Below are 15017 nucleotides of genomic sequence, written 5' to 3' on the forward strand. Positions count from 1 at the left end.
GGGAATTAGTAATGGTGGTTTTGTTGTGCATTTTAAAACCAGAAACTGTCAAGAAGTAAAACGTCTGTGGATAGCTTGTATTTGGAAGTAGGGTCATTAACACCCCTTGAAATGAGGTATTTAAACTTCAAATTGAATCACTGATAATACGGTTGTCCATTTCCTTTAACAGGGGACTTACCTCAACACCTACAGGTGATGATTAACATTCTCCGCTCAGAAGACCGGATCAAACTGGTGAGAAAACAAACTGTGCAGCTGGAAAGTATTTACAGCACTTCTCTTTTTCCACATTGTTATGTTACATAATGTATGCCACATTATTTTTTTCATATCTTCACTAAGCATCCTCTTAATGACTAGTTTTGAAGAATGATAAATGGAGTTACACTTGTATAGCGCCTTTACACCTTAGGCTACGTCTACACTAGGACAGATAAATCTCTCCGGGATATTTTACCAGAGGTGGGTAGGGTAGCCAAAAATTGTATTCAAGTAAGAGTAGCATTACTTCAAAATAATATTACTCGAGTAAAAGTAGTGCTCCAAAAAATGTACTGAAATACAAGTAAAAAAGTATTTGGTGAAAAGAATACACAAATAATAGGGGCGCACGATATCCATTTTTTGAAACCGATACAGATATCGATAACTTACTGCTTCTCAAGGCCGATACAATAACCGATAATATATGTAATTTTAAAATGTATATTCACATGGGTTTTTGAACACCTGTAGGCCAAAAATACTAGTGGTGGATTCAGCATAGATTTGCCTTTGATTTAACCAAAATGTTCATGACGACATGAACATTATTATCATGAACAAAACAAAGACAAGAACCGTTTTGATTTCAAATAAAGTGCCCATATTTATTTTTTCAAATAAATATAATTTGAGTCAATCACAATCAATTTGTCAGTATCATTGACGATGTGTTCCCCTGAACAATGAACACTGAACTAAAACCAACAGACCCAACAGGTATTGTACTTTGTCAGCAGATAAAACATTTGGTGCAACAGTAGAGGAGACCTTTGTGGTCTTGGACCATGAAACAACTCAAATGCACACATTCCAATCCACCGACACGGTGCCAAAAATATTATATATTATGGGGCCTATTCATAGTGTTATTGGATTTATTGGGATGACGATGACGCCATAATTCCTATTATCGGACCAATAAGTAACATTGTGAGTAACTGCTGATGGTGTGCAAAATCTGACAGAACAACGGCCCAGTACCAACATGTAAGGGATTTTTACGAACAGGTAGGTACGGACGCGGATTTGAAATTAAATATGAAGAGAAATCTCACAGTTTCAGTGTTCAAGTGGATTAAAATAATTGCTGTCTGTCACCTCCGCCAATAATAGCTTGCAGCACTTATCGTAATTTTCGCACTATAAGGCGCACCTGACTATAAGCCGCCACCTGCCAAATCTGGCACGAAAACGGCATTTGTTAATACATAAGCCACGTAATACTATCAGCCGTAGCTGTCCTGACTGTATTATGGGATATTTACACTAAAAGATATTAACCGGTAACACTTAATTTGACAGCAGCATCATATGACTGTCATCAAACCAAATGCTTTGCAGTAGAGCAGGGCGGTAAACCGAAAATTTACCGTCACCGAAATTCTTAACGATGACCGACGTAATTTTGACCATGTCGGTAAATTCGGTAAATTAATAAAACAAGAAAATATAGTCTTTTCATCCCGCTTTGATTCTGTGTTGTTCGTCTATGTTCATTCCCCTTTAAGAAAGCAGTGAATGTGCTTACGTAGGGAGTCACATGATCATCAGGAAGCCAATCAAACAAAAGCCCGGTAAGCTAACGCTAGCAGCTAACGCTACAAGCAAAACGTGATGGAGTGTGGCTTAAGGGAGGTTCACCAAACTTTCAACCGACATTTAGTAGACTCTTGGTGGCATCCAGACGGGCTTTCACCCGCTGTCCTCCTTTGTTCTCACGATTTCCGGAGATGGTGCTTTCAGTGCTTTCTACTGGTAGCCAGGCTAACGCTAGCTAGCGGCTAACGCTACAAATGAACGTTATGGAGTCGGATAGCGGCTCTAACCTTGTCGAAACGGCTGAACTTAATGAGTGGATTGGGCACGGACTGCATCTAGCAATTACTATTTGGCGTTATTTTGTATCTCTGTCTGTGTGTGATTCCTCTGATAGCTTTTGTGATGGTAAAGCATTCAGCATAAAGTGCAATCCAACGGCAAAACTTATAATGACCGAGAAATGGCCCCAGCTATTTTTATTGTGCATGCATTTATTAAAAAAATGCACTGGGGGGAAAAAAAACCTTAAACCATAAAGTAAACACTTGTATTTAATAATTATGTCACAGCAGCCATTAACAATAAGTTGTCTTTTTGAAGTGTACTGTTCAAGCTGCAAGTCATTTGTGTTACAATTACATGTTTGCACAGGCATATTGATTTTGACAATGTACATTGTTCAAGTCATACACGCTGTTATAAATGTTCATACTTGAATTCTTATTGCTTACAATACATTTTTATAAACTTAATGTTTAGACTGCATGTACAATTGTTAAATACAGTATATCAAATTGAATGCTGGTAAATAAATTAACAAGAAATAGTTCATCTGTATTTCATGCATTGATTCAGATTTTCAAATTATATAACAGTCCGCTTGGGCGAATTTATCGTCATTTATCGTTATTGAGATGAATCTGTTCAATTTATCGTGATACATGTTTAAGGCCATATCGCCCAGCCCTACTTTGCAGCCAATAGGTTCAAACCCATCACTGCTCCCTTGGGGGAGACAATCAACCTCTGCTGCCACCTGCTGTCAACACTGTTGTCGTCCAACATGCCTCCTAGCATGCATTGCAGTGCTACAGATCAAAACAATCAAAATTCATGTTCTTTGCTAATTATTTCTTCAGTTACTGTTCCAGTTGTTTCATTAATTGCCACTTAAGGTATTTGCTAACACATTATTTGACAGCGGCGCCATAAGACTGTCATTAGACAATCATAATTACAGTGCCCTCCATAATTATTGGATTTATAATAATTATGTGTTTTTTAGCTTCTAAAAAATTTTTTTCTAAATAATATGGGACCGTAATGGAAAAAAACAAAGAGAAAAATCCAACCTTCAATACAAGTGCATTTATTCAGTGGGGAAAAAATCCCACATAAAGAAATAATTATTTGACATCAAATAATGTGTGTCACAATTATTAGCACCCCTGGTGTTAATACTTTGTACTAGTGCTGCAACGATTAATCAATTAACTCGAGTATTCGATTAGAAAAAAAAATATTCGAATTAAACTGTGTTGCTTCGAGTATTCGTTTAATTAAAGTGGCGTAATGTTTTATTTTGAAAGTTTTTTTTTTTTTGAACGTTTTTTTTTACATTTAGTTTTATTGATTAGGGTGGATACACTGCCCTCTGGTCTGCCTCATTCCACATGGCTGAATCCAACTGCTCCCTGTTAAGACCAATGTAAGCTAAGTTTTTGTTTGAGATAATGTTTTTTAATGCATTCCTAATTTAGTTTATAAGTATATTCAGCCTTTTTTGTTGGAATATGAGTCTGAACCATTTATTAAGAGCATTGCAAAAAAAAAAAAAAAAAAAAAACACTGTAGCATTTTATAGCATTTAAGCTAGCGGACATTTGCTATGTACGTTAGGAAATTGTTCTTTTGTTGTACATAGAGCTTCATTTATTTATTTTTTATACCGTTTGAGGCTCAACTCAGGTATTTTAATTTTTCATGTTCCTTATCCGATTACTCGATTATTCGAATTAACTACTTCATCGATTAATCGACTACTAAAATAATCGATTGCTGCAGCCCTACTTTGTACGACCCCCGTTTGCCAACAAAACAGCACCTAATCTTCTATAATGTTTCACAAGATGGGAAAAGACAGAAAGAGGGATCTTCAGCCATTCCTCTTTGCAGAATCTCTCTAAATCATCCAGAGACCTGGGTCCTCTCCTCTGTACTCTCCTCTTCAGCTCACCCAACAAGTTTTCAATGGGGCTGAGGTCTGGGGACTGAGATGGCCATGGTAGGAGCTTGATTTTGTGTCTGGTGAACCATTTCTGTGTAGATTTGGCCATATGTTTAGGGTCATTGTCTTGCTGAAAGACCCAGTGACGACCCATCTTCAGCTTTCGGGCAGAGGGCAACAGATTTGGATTTAAAATGTCCTGGTATTTCAAAGCATTCATGATGCCATGCACCCTAACAAGGTTCCCAGGGCCTTTGGAAGCGAAACAGCCCAATAGCATCACTGACCCAGCATCATTAACAACACCAGGGGTGCTAATAATTGTGACACACATTATTTGATGTCAAATAATGATTTCTTTATGTGGATTTTTTCCCCACTGAATAAATGCACTTGTATTGAAGGTTGGATTTTTCTCTGTTTTTCCATAAAGGTCCCATATTATTTAGAAGAAAAAAAATTATTAGAAGCCAAAAAACACATAATTATTACAAATCCAATAATTATGGAGGGTACTGTATGACATTACACTGTCATGAGCATTAATGGATGCTTATAACAGATGTCATTTAGTGCTTTCCGGCAAATTATCTCACTTTTCAATGGATGTAAAAGATCCAAGCTGAATATAAATGGAGTAAGTGACGTAATTTGCTGGATAACACTTAATGACATCTGTCGTTAGCATTCAATAATGCGCATGATAGTGTCATGTCATAATTATGACGGTCTTATAACGCCACTGTTAAATAAAGTGTTACCTATTAACCCAAATAAATCAACAAATAAGCCGCACTGGACTATAAGCCGTAGGATTCATAATGAAGGAAAAAAACTAGCGGCTTATAGTCCGAAAATTACAGTATTGAGGAGAAGAAAGAACATAACTACGAAAGTTCATTTTTTTAACCATTAACTTTAGTTCAAAATTTTGAATTGTGAACTACGAACTGAACAGTTCAGTTTTTAAAATTTGTGAACTGCAATTTGAACTAGTTCATGCAGAAAATGAACTTTCCCAATACCGCTTGTCATGATAGGTAATGCATCTTTGGCAACAAATTTGAAGCCTTTTTGGAAGCGATGCCACGTTTAGTACATCTATTTCAGGTATTTTTCTACATTACTCTATGCGCCACCTCTCGGGCGTCATTAGGTTGGATTCATAGAGTTGTCTTGAAGCTACTCCTTTGATATATTGGCGGGGCACTTGGCATCATCGTCCTGCTGAAAGATTGAACTGTCGCGCCAAGCTTAGGTTAAGAGCACTTTGGATCAGGTTTCATCCAGGATGTCTCTTTACAATGATGCTTTAATCTTGTCTTCCAGTTTCTGCCACTGAAAAACATACCCACAGTATAATTTTCCTGCCTCCATGCTTCATTTTACTGATGGTATTGGGACTGTCATGTGCCTATTACTACCATGACTACTTGTACTACTACTGCTGCTACTACTACTACTACTACTACTACAACAAAAACTGAGTTTACCACATGTAGTCTCCAAATAATTTGTAAAAACCTTACAAGAAGATGGGAGATGAGATTTCTTATTTTTAACATATTTTCAAAATTATCACACACAAAAAAAATCACATGCAGTGTTGTGTGTGACGTTTTGAGGGGAAAACAATGTTTTCAACTTTTCATTTTCGGGAGGTTGATTCATGTAATAACATCAGAAACATGTATTGCTGTGAATACTTCCTGGATACACCATAAGTATACGATGCTTATTAATATACGGTATATATATAGCGGAAAAAAACAGGTGACTTGAGGTTCTGCTCTTGAGTTCTGCCCAATTTGGCAAAATTTCAAAATTGTCCTATTATGCATGTGTGATACACCATTGGAAAGCTTAAAATTTTGAACAGGAGGGCATTTAAAAAAATAAATAAATAAATAAACAGCAAAACCCTAACTGCAGGTGAGAGCAGCATAATTAAAGACGCCATGATTTTAACGAGATATTATCGCGCACGGACCTTGTTTCGATCCAAATACTCCATGGAGCATGTATCATCGAATGTCAAGAAACAGATGTGAATGGCCACAGCCGGATTTTGGGGGGATTTTATGGGTGAAAAATGGTAAATAACAAGGGTCGTGATGCAGAAATTGCAGACATCAAGGAGTGTCGAGATGTTCTTTTTCATATTTTTACCCTTTTAAACGTTTTTTTTTTTCTTCTTCCAATTTTTCTTTGTTTGGATCAATTATTTATCATCTAACATATCAGGGAAAATGCGACAGTAACAAAAAATAAATAAAATTGAGCCAAAGTTATGAGGTAGATATCCATGACTTATTTACAGACACCATTTTTTTCATTGTGACGTAATTTGTTTCAAAGTTTAAAATATGCGAGTGAATAATTTTTTGAAGTCATTTTTTTAAACAAAATATTAAACATTAATCAATGATCCTTAGCTAAAAATGACAGACATTTTGAACAAGAAATATATTTACCTTCTTTTTATGGCTGGGTTGAAACAAAAGCGGTTATGCGACATCTGTAAACGGGGGTTTCCAGGTTAAAACTGACAAATTAAAAATAGTTTGGAGGCTTAATGCGCCAGAAATCTACTATGGCAGCATATGGAGTCCAGTGGTTCCCAAACCGGTCCTCAAGGACCCCTCTGTTCTGGTTTTTGTTCCTACCGATCGAGCACAGACCGTTTAACCAATGAGGTTTCTGCTAAAACAAGCAGCACCTGACTACAATCAACTGATTACACTTGGAAAACACCAGATTGGTACACATGTGTCGTCATGTTTTGTTGGAAAGAAATCCAGCACCCACAGCGGCCCGATGTGGAATAGTTTGTGAACCCCTGATATAGACATATTGTTCTGTCAAACAGAACAGTTCTTTTGGCTTAAAATACAGCAGTTTTTTTTTTAAAGAGGGGTGCAAGAGCAGAAACTGCTTTTTCAGTCTTGTCTGTGTTTTCCACCATATGTGTATATATATATATATATATATATATATATATATGTATATGTATAATATATATATAATATATACACACACACACTGTATTTTTCAGGCTATAAGTCGCACCTGTGTATAAGTCGCAATGAAGAGAAAAACAAAACATAAGTCGCACCGGAGTATAAGTTGCATTTTTGGGGGTCATTTACTTGATAAAATCCAACACGTAGAACAGATATGTCATTTTGAAAGAATTTAAAATAAAAATACAATAGAGAACAACATGCTGAATAAGTGTACAGTATGATAATGGTTCATGATGCATGAACAACGAAATGCGAACGTGGCCGGTATGTTAACATAACATAGCTATTAAGAGTTATTCAGATAACTATAGCATAAAGAACATGCTAACATGTTTACCAAACTATTAGTGTCACTCCAAAACACCAAAATAACGTGTAATGATATAATAATGTGTACATAATTTCACACTTAAGGCGCTCCAGAGTATAAGTCGCACTCCCAGCCAAACTATGAAAAAAAAACTGCGACTTATAGTCCGAAAAATACAGTATGTGTGTATAAACAGTGGGGCAAATTAGTATTTAGTCAACCACCAAATGTGCAAGTTCTCCTACTTGAAAAGATTTGAGAGGCCTGTAATTGTCAACATGTCTAACTTCTTCTCACGAAGTCTAACGAGGCTCCACTCGTTACCTGTATTAATGGCACCTGTTTTAACTAATTATTGGTATAAAAGACACCTGTCCACAATCTGTCAGTCACACTCCAAACTCTACAATGGCCAAGACCAAACAGCTGTTGAAGGACACCGGAGACAAAATTGTAGACCTGCACCAGGGTTGGAAGACTGAATCTGCAATAGGTAAAACGCTTGGTGTAAAAAAATCAACTGTGGGAGCAATTGTTAGAAAATGACAGACATACAAGACCACTGATAATCTCCCTTGAACTGGGGCTCCATGCAAGGTCTCACCCCGTGGCGTCAAAATGATAACAAGAACAGTGAGCAAAAATCCCAGAACCACACGAGGGGACTGAGTGAATGACCTACAGAGAGCTGGGACCACAGTAACAAAGGCTACTATCAGTAACACAATGCGCCGCCAAGGACTCAAATCCTGCACTGCCAGACGTGTCCACTGCTGAAGAAAGCACACGTCCAGGCCCGTCTGCGGTTCGCTAGAGAGCATTTGGATGATCCAGAAGAGGACTGGGAGAATGTGTTATGGTCAGATGAAACCAAAATAGAACTTTTTGGTGGAAACACATGTTCTCGTGTTGAATTGCATCCGAAGAACACAATACCCACAGTGAAGCATGGGGATGGAAACATCATACTTTGGGGCTGTTTTTCTGCATAGGGACCAGGACGACTGATCTGTGTAAAGGAAAGAATGAATGGGGCCATGTATCGAGAGATTTTCAGTGAAAATCTCCTTCCATCATTCAAGGGCATTGAAGATGAGACGTGGCTGGGTCTTTGAGCATGACAATGATCCCAAACACACAGCCAGGGCAACAAAGGAGTGGCTTCGTAAGAAGCATTTCAAGGTCCTGGAGTGGCCTAGCCAGTCTCCAGATCTCAACCCCATAGAAAATCTGTGGAGGGAGTTGAAAGTCCGTGTTGCCCAACGACAGCCCCAAAACATCACTGCTCTAGAGGAGATCTGCATGGAGGAATGGGCCAAAATACCAGCAACAGCATATGAAAAGCTTGTGAAGAGTTACAGAAAATGTTTGGCCTCCGTTATTGCCTACAAAGGGTACATAACAAAGTATTGAGGTGAACTTTTGGTATTGACCTAATACTTATTTTCCACCATGATCTGCAAATAAATTCTTTAAAAATCAAATAATATGATTTTCTGTTTTTTTTTTTTTTCACATTCTGTCTCTCATGGTTGAGATTTACCCATGTTGACAATTACAGGCCTCTCTAATATTTTCAAGTGGGAGAACTTGAACAATTAGTGGTTGACTAAATACTTATTTGCCCCATTGTATATATGTAATGTGTGTATGTATGTACACATCGAGTACATTCCAGTGGGTTACCTGGCCTAGCCACCACTCTAAAATGACATTTATTGGTTGCTAAAAATAGTTTCAATATTTTTTGTAATTATATGTTGCATGAACAGGTTTGAACAGCATGGTTTTGAGAGTATGACCAGATGTTTCCATTGTGTGTGTCTGTTGATGGGATGCCTGGAAGCATGATTCAAACATCCTCTCTTTACACTGTACATTACCAACATAAAGAGATAAAACCGACACTTTTCTGTACAGAGATTGTATGTAATTTGGTGTGACAGCTCTACTAATACTTATACTGTACAGTGGTACCTTGACATACGATCCTTTCAAGTTAAGGTGACAATTATTATTGTAACATCAGCAACCAGTTGCCAACTTCGCCAGGTTTTTCATCATTTATTTCAGAACTTGTGCAACACAACACGGTTACTGTCCGCCGTAGCCAACAACAACATGAAAAGAGAATGTAAAAACTCTTCCACACCTCTCTCGTTCTGTCGTCAGTCACTCAATACGTTCAGGAACAGCATGCAAAACACAACCGCCGCATTAGAACCCGATTTGTTACATTGAGCTTAGATTTAGTGTAGTTTTTTTGGCTGTAGAACAAATTAATCGGGTTATAATGTATTCTTATTGGAAAATCCAGCTCGACATACGACCATTTTGACTTACAAACCAGGCACTAGAACGAATGAAATTTGTATGTAGAGGTACCACTCTAGTAGTAAACACTTTCTTACTGAAGATGAATACAACTGTAACATAACTTTTAAATGAATGTGCATTGTGTTTCCCTGCGTAGGCTGTGCGGCTGGAGAGTGCGTGGTTAGATCGTGTGCGATACATGGTAGTTGTGTACACAAGTGGACGGCAAGACACAGAGGAGAACATCCTACTGGGAATCGACTTTACTAACAAAGACTGGTGAGAAGACAACTGTTGAATGTGTTCTTATGAATAACATCCACATTGACATTTGGCTAGAATTTTTACTTTGAGTTGTTTTTACTTTTGTCAATCTATTTGTGTAACATATTTGTTCAATTTATATTTCTGCCAGCAAAAGCTGTTCAATTGGCATGGTGCTGCCACTCTGGAGTGACAGTAAAATCCACTTGGATGGAGATGGGTGAGTTCCATAGAACTTTTCCTACTTATCGGCACTGCAAAAGGTGACCATCTGTTTTGTTTTCACCTCAGGGGCTTTACTGTCAACACAGCAGGGCGGACTCATGTCTTCAAACCTGTTTCAGTGCAGGCTATGTGGTGAGTAATCTAATACAGCAGTCCTGTTTCATGACTAGGCTTAAGCAACTAGCATGGAGCATCGATGAGACCCGGCTCTAACACTCCGGTTCTCCCGGAACCGTTCGAATTTTTTAATTTCGATTCCACGTTTCGATGCGGAAAAAAATGCTGCCGAAAACCACAAAGAAGAAGCCACAAGAAGCGCGTGTTTGTGCATTGCAACTTGATCACAACCATGGACACAGTCCATGTTTGGGTTAAATTTACAAAAAAACAAAAACAAAAGACCAGTCAGCTCAGTTCAACATTTGCAACACTAACTATATCATGCAAAAGTGGCTGCACGACTAATTATGCACAACCGGCTTCATGGAATATAGACCCTACTCACATGACGTCACAACCACACCTCCGCACCATATTGTCAGTCAACTCGTCGTGATGACGCATTACCGCTACGTAAATTCTTCCTATTATGGCGTGTTTTTCTGCTCGTTAACATTAATAATCAAAATGATGAAGGCATGTGTGGCGGTTGGTTGCAATAACTGAGAAGATAGACGGAGAGACTTGAAGTTCTACCGTATTCCGCGAGACCCGGAGAGGAGAGCGAGATGGACTGCTGCAATTCGACGAGAAAACTGGGCTCCAAACGATTACCACGGATTATGTAGTAGTCATTTTATATCTGCTAAGATGCATTTAATATATATTTAGAGGGTTTTGGGCTGACAAGCACAGTTGAGATCATTACGAGGCTAATTGCTGACAACATACAGTTTCAAATTCAAGATGTTTATTTCTTCCACCATCATTATTTTTTGAATAATATTTAGCTGGTACCAAGTGAAAGAAGCTGGCCTCGTCTACGGATCATCATTTAAACAGGTGTGTCCAAACCTTTTGCAAAGGGGGCCAGATTTGGTGTGGTAAAAATGCGGGGGGCTACCTTGGCTGATTTACATAGAACAGTATATTTAAACAAATTTTAGCAAGCCCTTGTGTGTGTCACATTTGCTTTATTATTATTTTTAATTCATAATTTCAACAGTCTCGTCTTTGTGGCGTTCTCTTTCGACACTCGGGCTCTTGCGAAATACTGCTGCTGTGAAATTAAACTAGCTTCAAGTTGCTTTAATTTCTCGCTGCGTATCTTCCCTGTAATGTTGTCGTACATGTCAGCCTGTCTTGTTTGGTAATATCATTATCGCGTCACATCGAACTCTTTGAAAACAGCGACTGTCTCTTTGCAAATGAGGCAGACACAGTTGTTGCGTGTTTTATTGAAGAAATAGTCCAATATCCACCTATCCTTGAAGCGTCGCAGTCAACTTTTTTTTTGATTGATTGTCGCCATTTTAGAAAATTGGAAGTAAAGGGTCACACGGGGTCATGTTGCTTAGAGTGCTGCTCTTAAAATTTTTCAAACTTTCGTGAGAATAGGCTGATTTTGTGTGGACAAGATAGTTGTAAATATTAGGGTAGCCGTTGTCAGGCAGAGAGGGCGAAGACAGCGGGTCGAAAAATATCGATTTAGGCATCGAATATGGATCTGGCGAATGGATCGACTGAAGCTTTTCCACATAATGCCTTTTATGCAACGCATCCAATGAGTTTACAGCGTTTGAAAGCACCGGGGCTTCCATGAATTTCACTGTAAATTGCACGACAAATTTAAACCATTGAGAATACGGATAAACAATGACGGACAATATGGCGGCCGGATACAGCGACATGTCATTCTATGACGTTGATGAGTAGGGTCTATAGCCTAAGTGCCAAGTGCAAAGCTAGATCAGTGCTACGTAGTTGAAATGCTGCGCCGTCAGAACCAGGTAAGTAAAGCAATACATTACCTTTGTCTTCTGCTGTCCCAGCCACCCGACCTCGGATTAAGCAGTAGATGATGGATGGATGGAACAGTATGAGAATAAATCATATTATTACGTCGGGCTATGGTCGATATCACATGTAAATAAAACTAGATGTGGAATGACAGACTCGGCGGCTTTAGAACATATAAAGAGAACTAGATGCGAAATGACAGACTCGCTGGCGTTGGTAAACAGCCGCCATCTTAACGCAATAGACGCCTCGGTTAAAATCAACAGTATTAAAAGGATTTTTGTTTTCGAATCTGTTGTGTTGCTTATTTAGAAAGAAGCAGCCATATGAAGCATTCGATTACTTTTTTTAATGAACTCGTAGCAGTGAAAACATAGCATCACATCACAAAGCATCCTAGACAGGCGCGCTCATCTCTTCTTGTCTGCATTATACGTACGCACTCCTACAGCGCCATTCACTGGCCTAACTGGTATTGTTACAACATAAACATTGCATGTGCCTGTAAACAGAACAGAATCCGTTTTACAAAAGAGGAAACCTTATTATTTTGCCTCATCTACATCAAATTATAATCCAATAGAAGAATTTATACTAATGCTTCGTTGTAGCTCCCAGCTAAGGTACATGTATGGCAAAGGAATATAAGTAAATGTTTTCTGCGTGAGCTTTTGAAAAATAACTTAGTGAAAGTGCACTCCTGAGTTATCAATTTACTTGATAACTCACATTGGAGTTCAAAGACTGATATTTATATACACTTTAAAAATAACCCTGTGAGAAGTTCATATATTTCAGAAATTTCATATTAATTGTATTACCGTATTGGCCCGAATATAAGACGGCCCTGACTATAAGACGGCCCCCTCTTTTTCAAGACTCAGGTTTGAAAAAAAGACTTTTTGGACGCCAAATGAATTTTTATACTAAAAATAATTACAGTACATCTGAAACAAATGATTATAACCAGGGGTGCACATAATTTTTTTGCCCAGGTTCTCAGAGGAGGATCTGGAGATGTGACTTGGTCCTCATTGAGCTTGAGAGCCGACCTGCCTGATGCGATAAAATTATGACAAGCTTTACTTAGAGCCAATTACCTTTTAATTAATTATATTAACAATTAATGCTCGATTAACATCAACTGGCACAACAAAATTGCCATTACTTCGAAGTGAAATGTAAAGAAATAAACGTAAAAGCACTAATTCAAAATAAAGGGCATTATGCGGCTCCCACATAAACTCCAAGCCTTTTATAAAAGTGGGATGCCCTCCTCCTCATAAGAGCTCATTGAACGTGGATGTTTAGCTTTGTGAAATGCGAGCAAAAACACGTTTGTCAGTGCATGGCGCTGTGCAGGGCGAGTGGGGTGCTGTCTGACATCGATAGTTTGCTTAAGTGCCACATGCTCTGTTTTTTTCGTGCTTTTCAAAGTTTGGATGGCTGAAATTCTTTGACCCTACTACATAAAACGCGCTGCTCTTATTAGCGACATTGGAATTCTCACGGCAAATTTTGTACCACATTTCCGCGCGAGCATCATTTGCTTCTAGCTATGGTACCTCCTGCAGCCACTTTTCAGCAAAAGTCCTTTTTTTCGGTAGCACCGGTGACGTCTCTGTCGTCTGTCTGTCTTTTGACGGGGGTGGGGGAACACGGAAATAATTACCTGTACTCAGTGGGGCCTGCCTCTTTTACATTTTGAGAAGTGATTTTCTCGTGTCTGCCGCAAATACAGTGGTCAGCCATCGGTACGCAAAAGCGTATGGAAGACGTTGAGGGCCAGCGCGTTTGTCTACGTCCAGTACGCATGCGCGCATGCGGACCACTTATGTGCACCCCTGATTATAACAATATATTTGAGAGAAAAAGCATGTTATTTTGCCTCATTCAAATCTTAATATCAAAACATTTAAATATGTACACTAAAGTGCAATCACATTCGTAAATGAATGGCTTCTGGTTTTTGAAATGTAAATAAACCAATCTATTGCGATAAAACAACAAAATTGCAATAACTGCATTAACCATCAAAGTGAAGTCTAACTGTAACTGTAGTTTTGAAACAAATCTGAATAAGGAAAAACATTGCAATAAAATAATGCAAACTGGTTAAACTAAAAAGAGTAGCTGAGATCTGTCATGACAGAACATCGCTTCAGTGATATCTGGCGCCATCTAGCGCCGTGAACGGGGAGAGTAGCTGAGATCCGTCATGACAGAACATCGCTTCAATGATATCTGGCGTCATCTAGCGTCGTGAATGGGTATAACATCTAGACCGCGAATATAAGACGATCCCCTATTTTTCAGTCTTATTTCAATGCAAAAAACATTCTTATATTCGGGCCAATAAGGTAATATTAAATAATAATGTATTTTAAATTCATATGATTTTTGAAAAAAAAAAAAAGAAGTAAAGACATTAATACAAACAAATAAATTCTTAAACTATGCCTTTTTCGTTTCTTTTTTTTTTTTTGTGACCCTGTCTCTTTAAAGAACCGGAATCGAGAATCGTTCGGAACCGGAATCGAATCATGGAACCGGAATCGTTCAATTTCAAACGATGCCCAACCCTATAGAGTCTACCCACGTACCACGTGTTCGCGTAGGGTTCCGCCCACTTGTCCGTCAAAACATAGTGTTAACCTATTACGGCTACGTACATTTCTCCTATTTACGGCGTGTTTTTCTGCTCCTTAACATTAATAATCAAAATGGTGAAGGCGTGTGTGGCTGTTGGTTGCACTAACAGAGAAGATGGAAGGAGAGACTTGAAATTTTACCGTATTCCGAGGGATCCAAATAGAAGAGCGAAATGGACGGCTGCAATTCGACGTGAAAATTGGACACCAAAAAATCACCACAGACTATGTAG

The 15017-nt window shown here is 38.4% G+C and overlaps 1 protein-coding gene across 2 annotated transcripts in view; it reads left to right on the forward strand.

The window, feature by feature from the left end:
* Positions 1-15017, forward strand: part of ssh1a (slingshot protein phosphatase 1a) — a 62226-nt gene that overhangs the window by 24795 nt on the left and 22414 nt on the right. For both annotated transcript variants that reach the window (XM_057831727.1, XM_057831728.1), the window contains exons 4-7: positions 173-237; positions 9843-9964; positions 10101-10169; positions 10241-10306. In XM_057831727.1, the coding sequence (XP_057687710.1) occupies positions 173-237; positions 9843-9964; positions 10101-10169; positions 10241-10306 (322 nt within the window). The remainder of the gene's footprint in view (positions 1-172; positions 238-9842; positions 9965-10100; positions 10170-10240; positions 10307-15017) is intronic.

This window comes from Corythoichthys intestinalis, chromosome 3, assembly GCF_030265065.1.
Source record: "Corythoichthys intestinalis isolate RoL2023-P3 chromosome 3, ASM3026506v1, whole genome shotgun sequence".
Lineage (NCBI taxonomy): Eukaryota > Metazoa > Chordata > Actinopteri > Syngnathiformes > Syngnathidae > Corythoichthys > Corythoichthys intestinalis.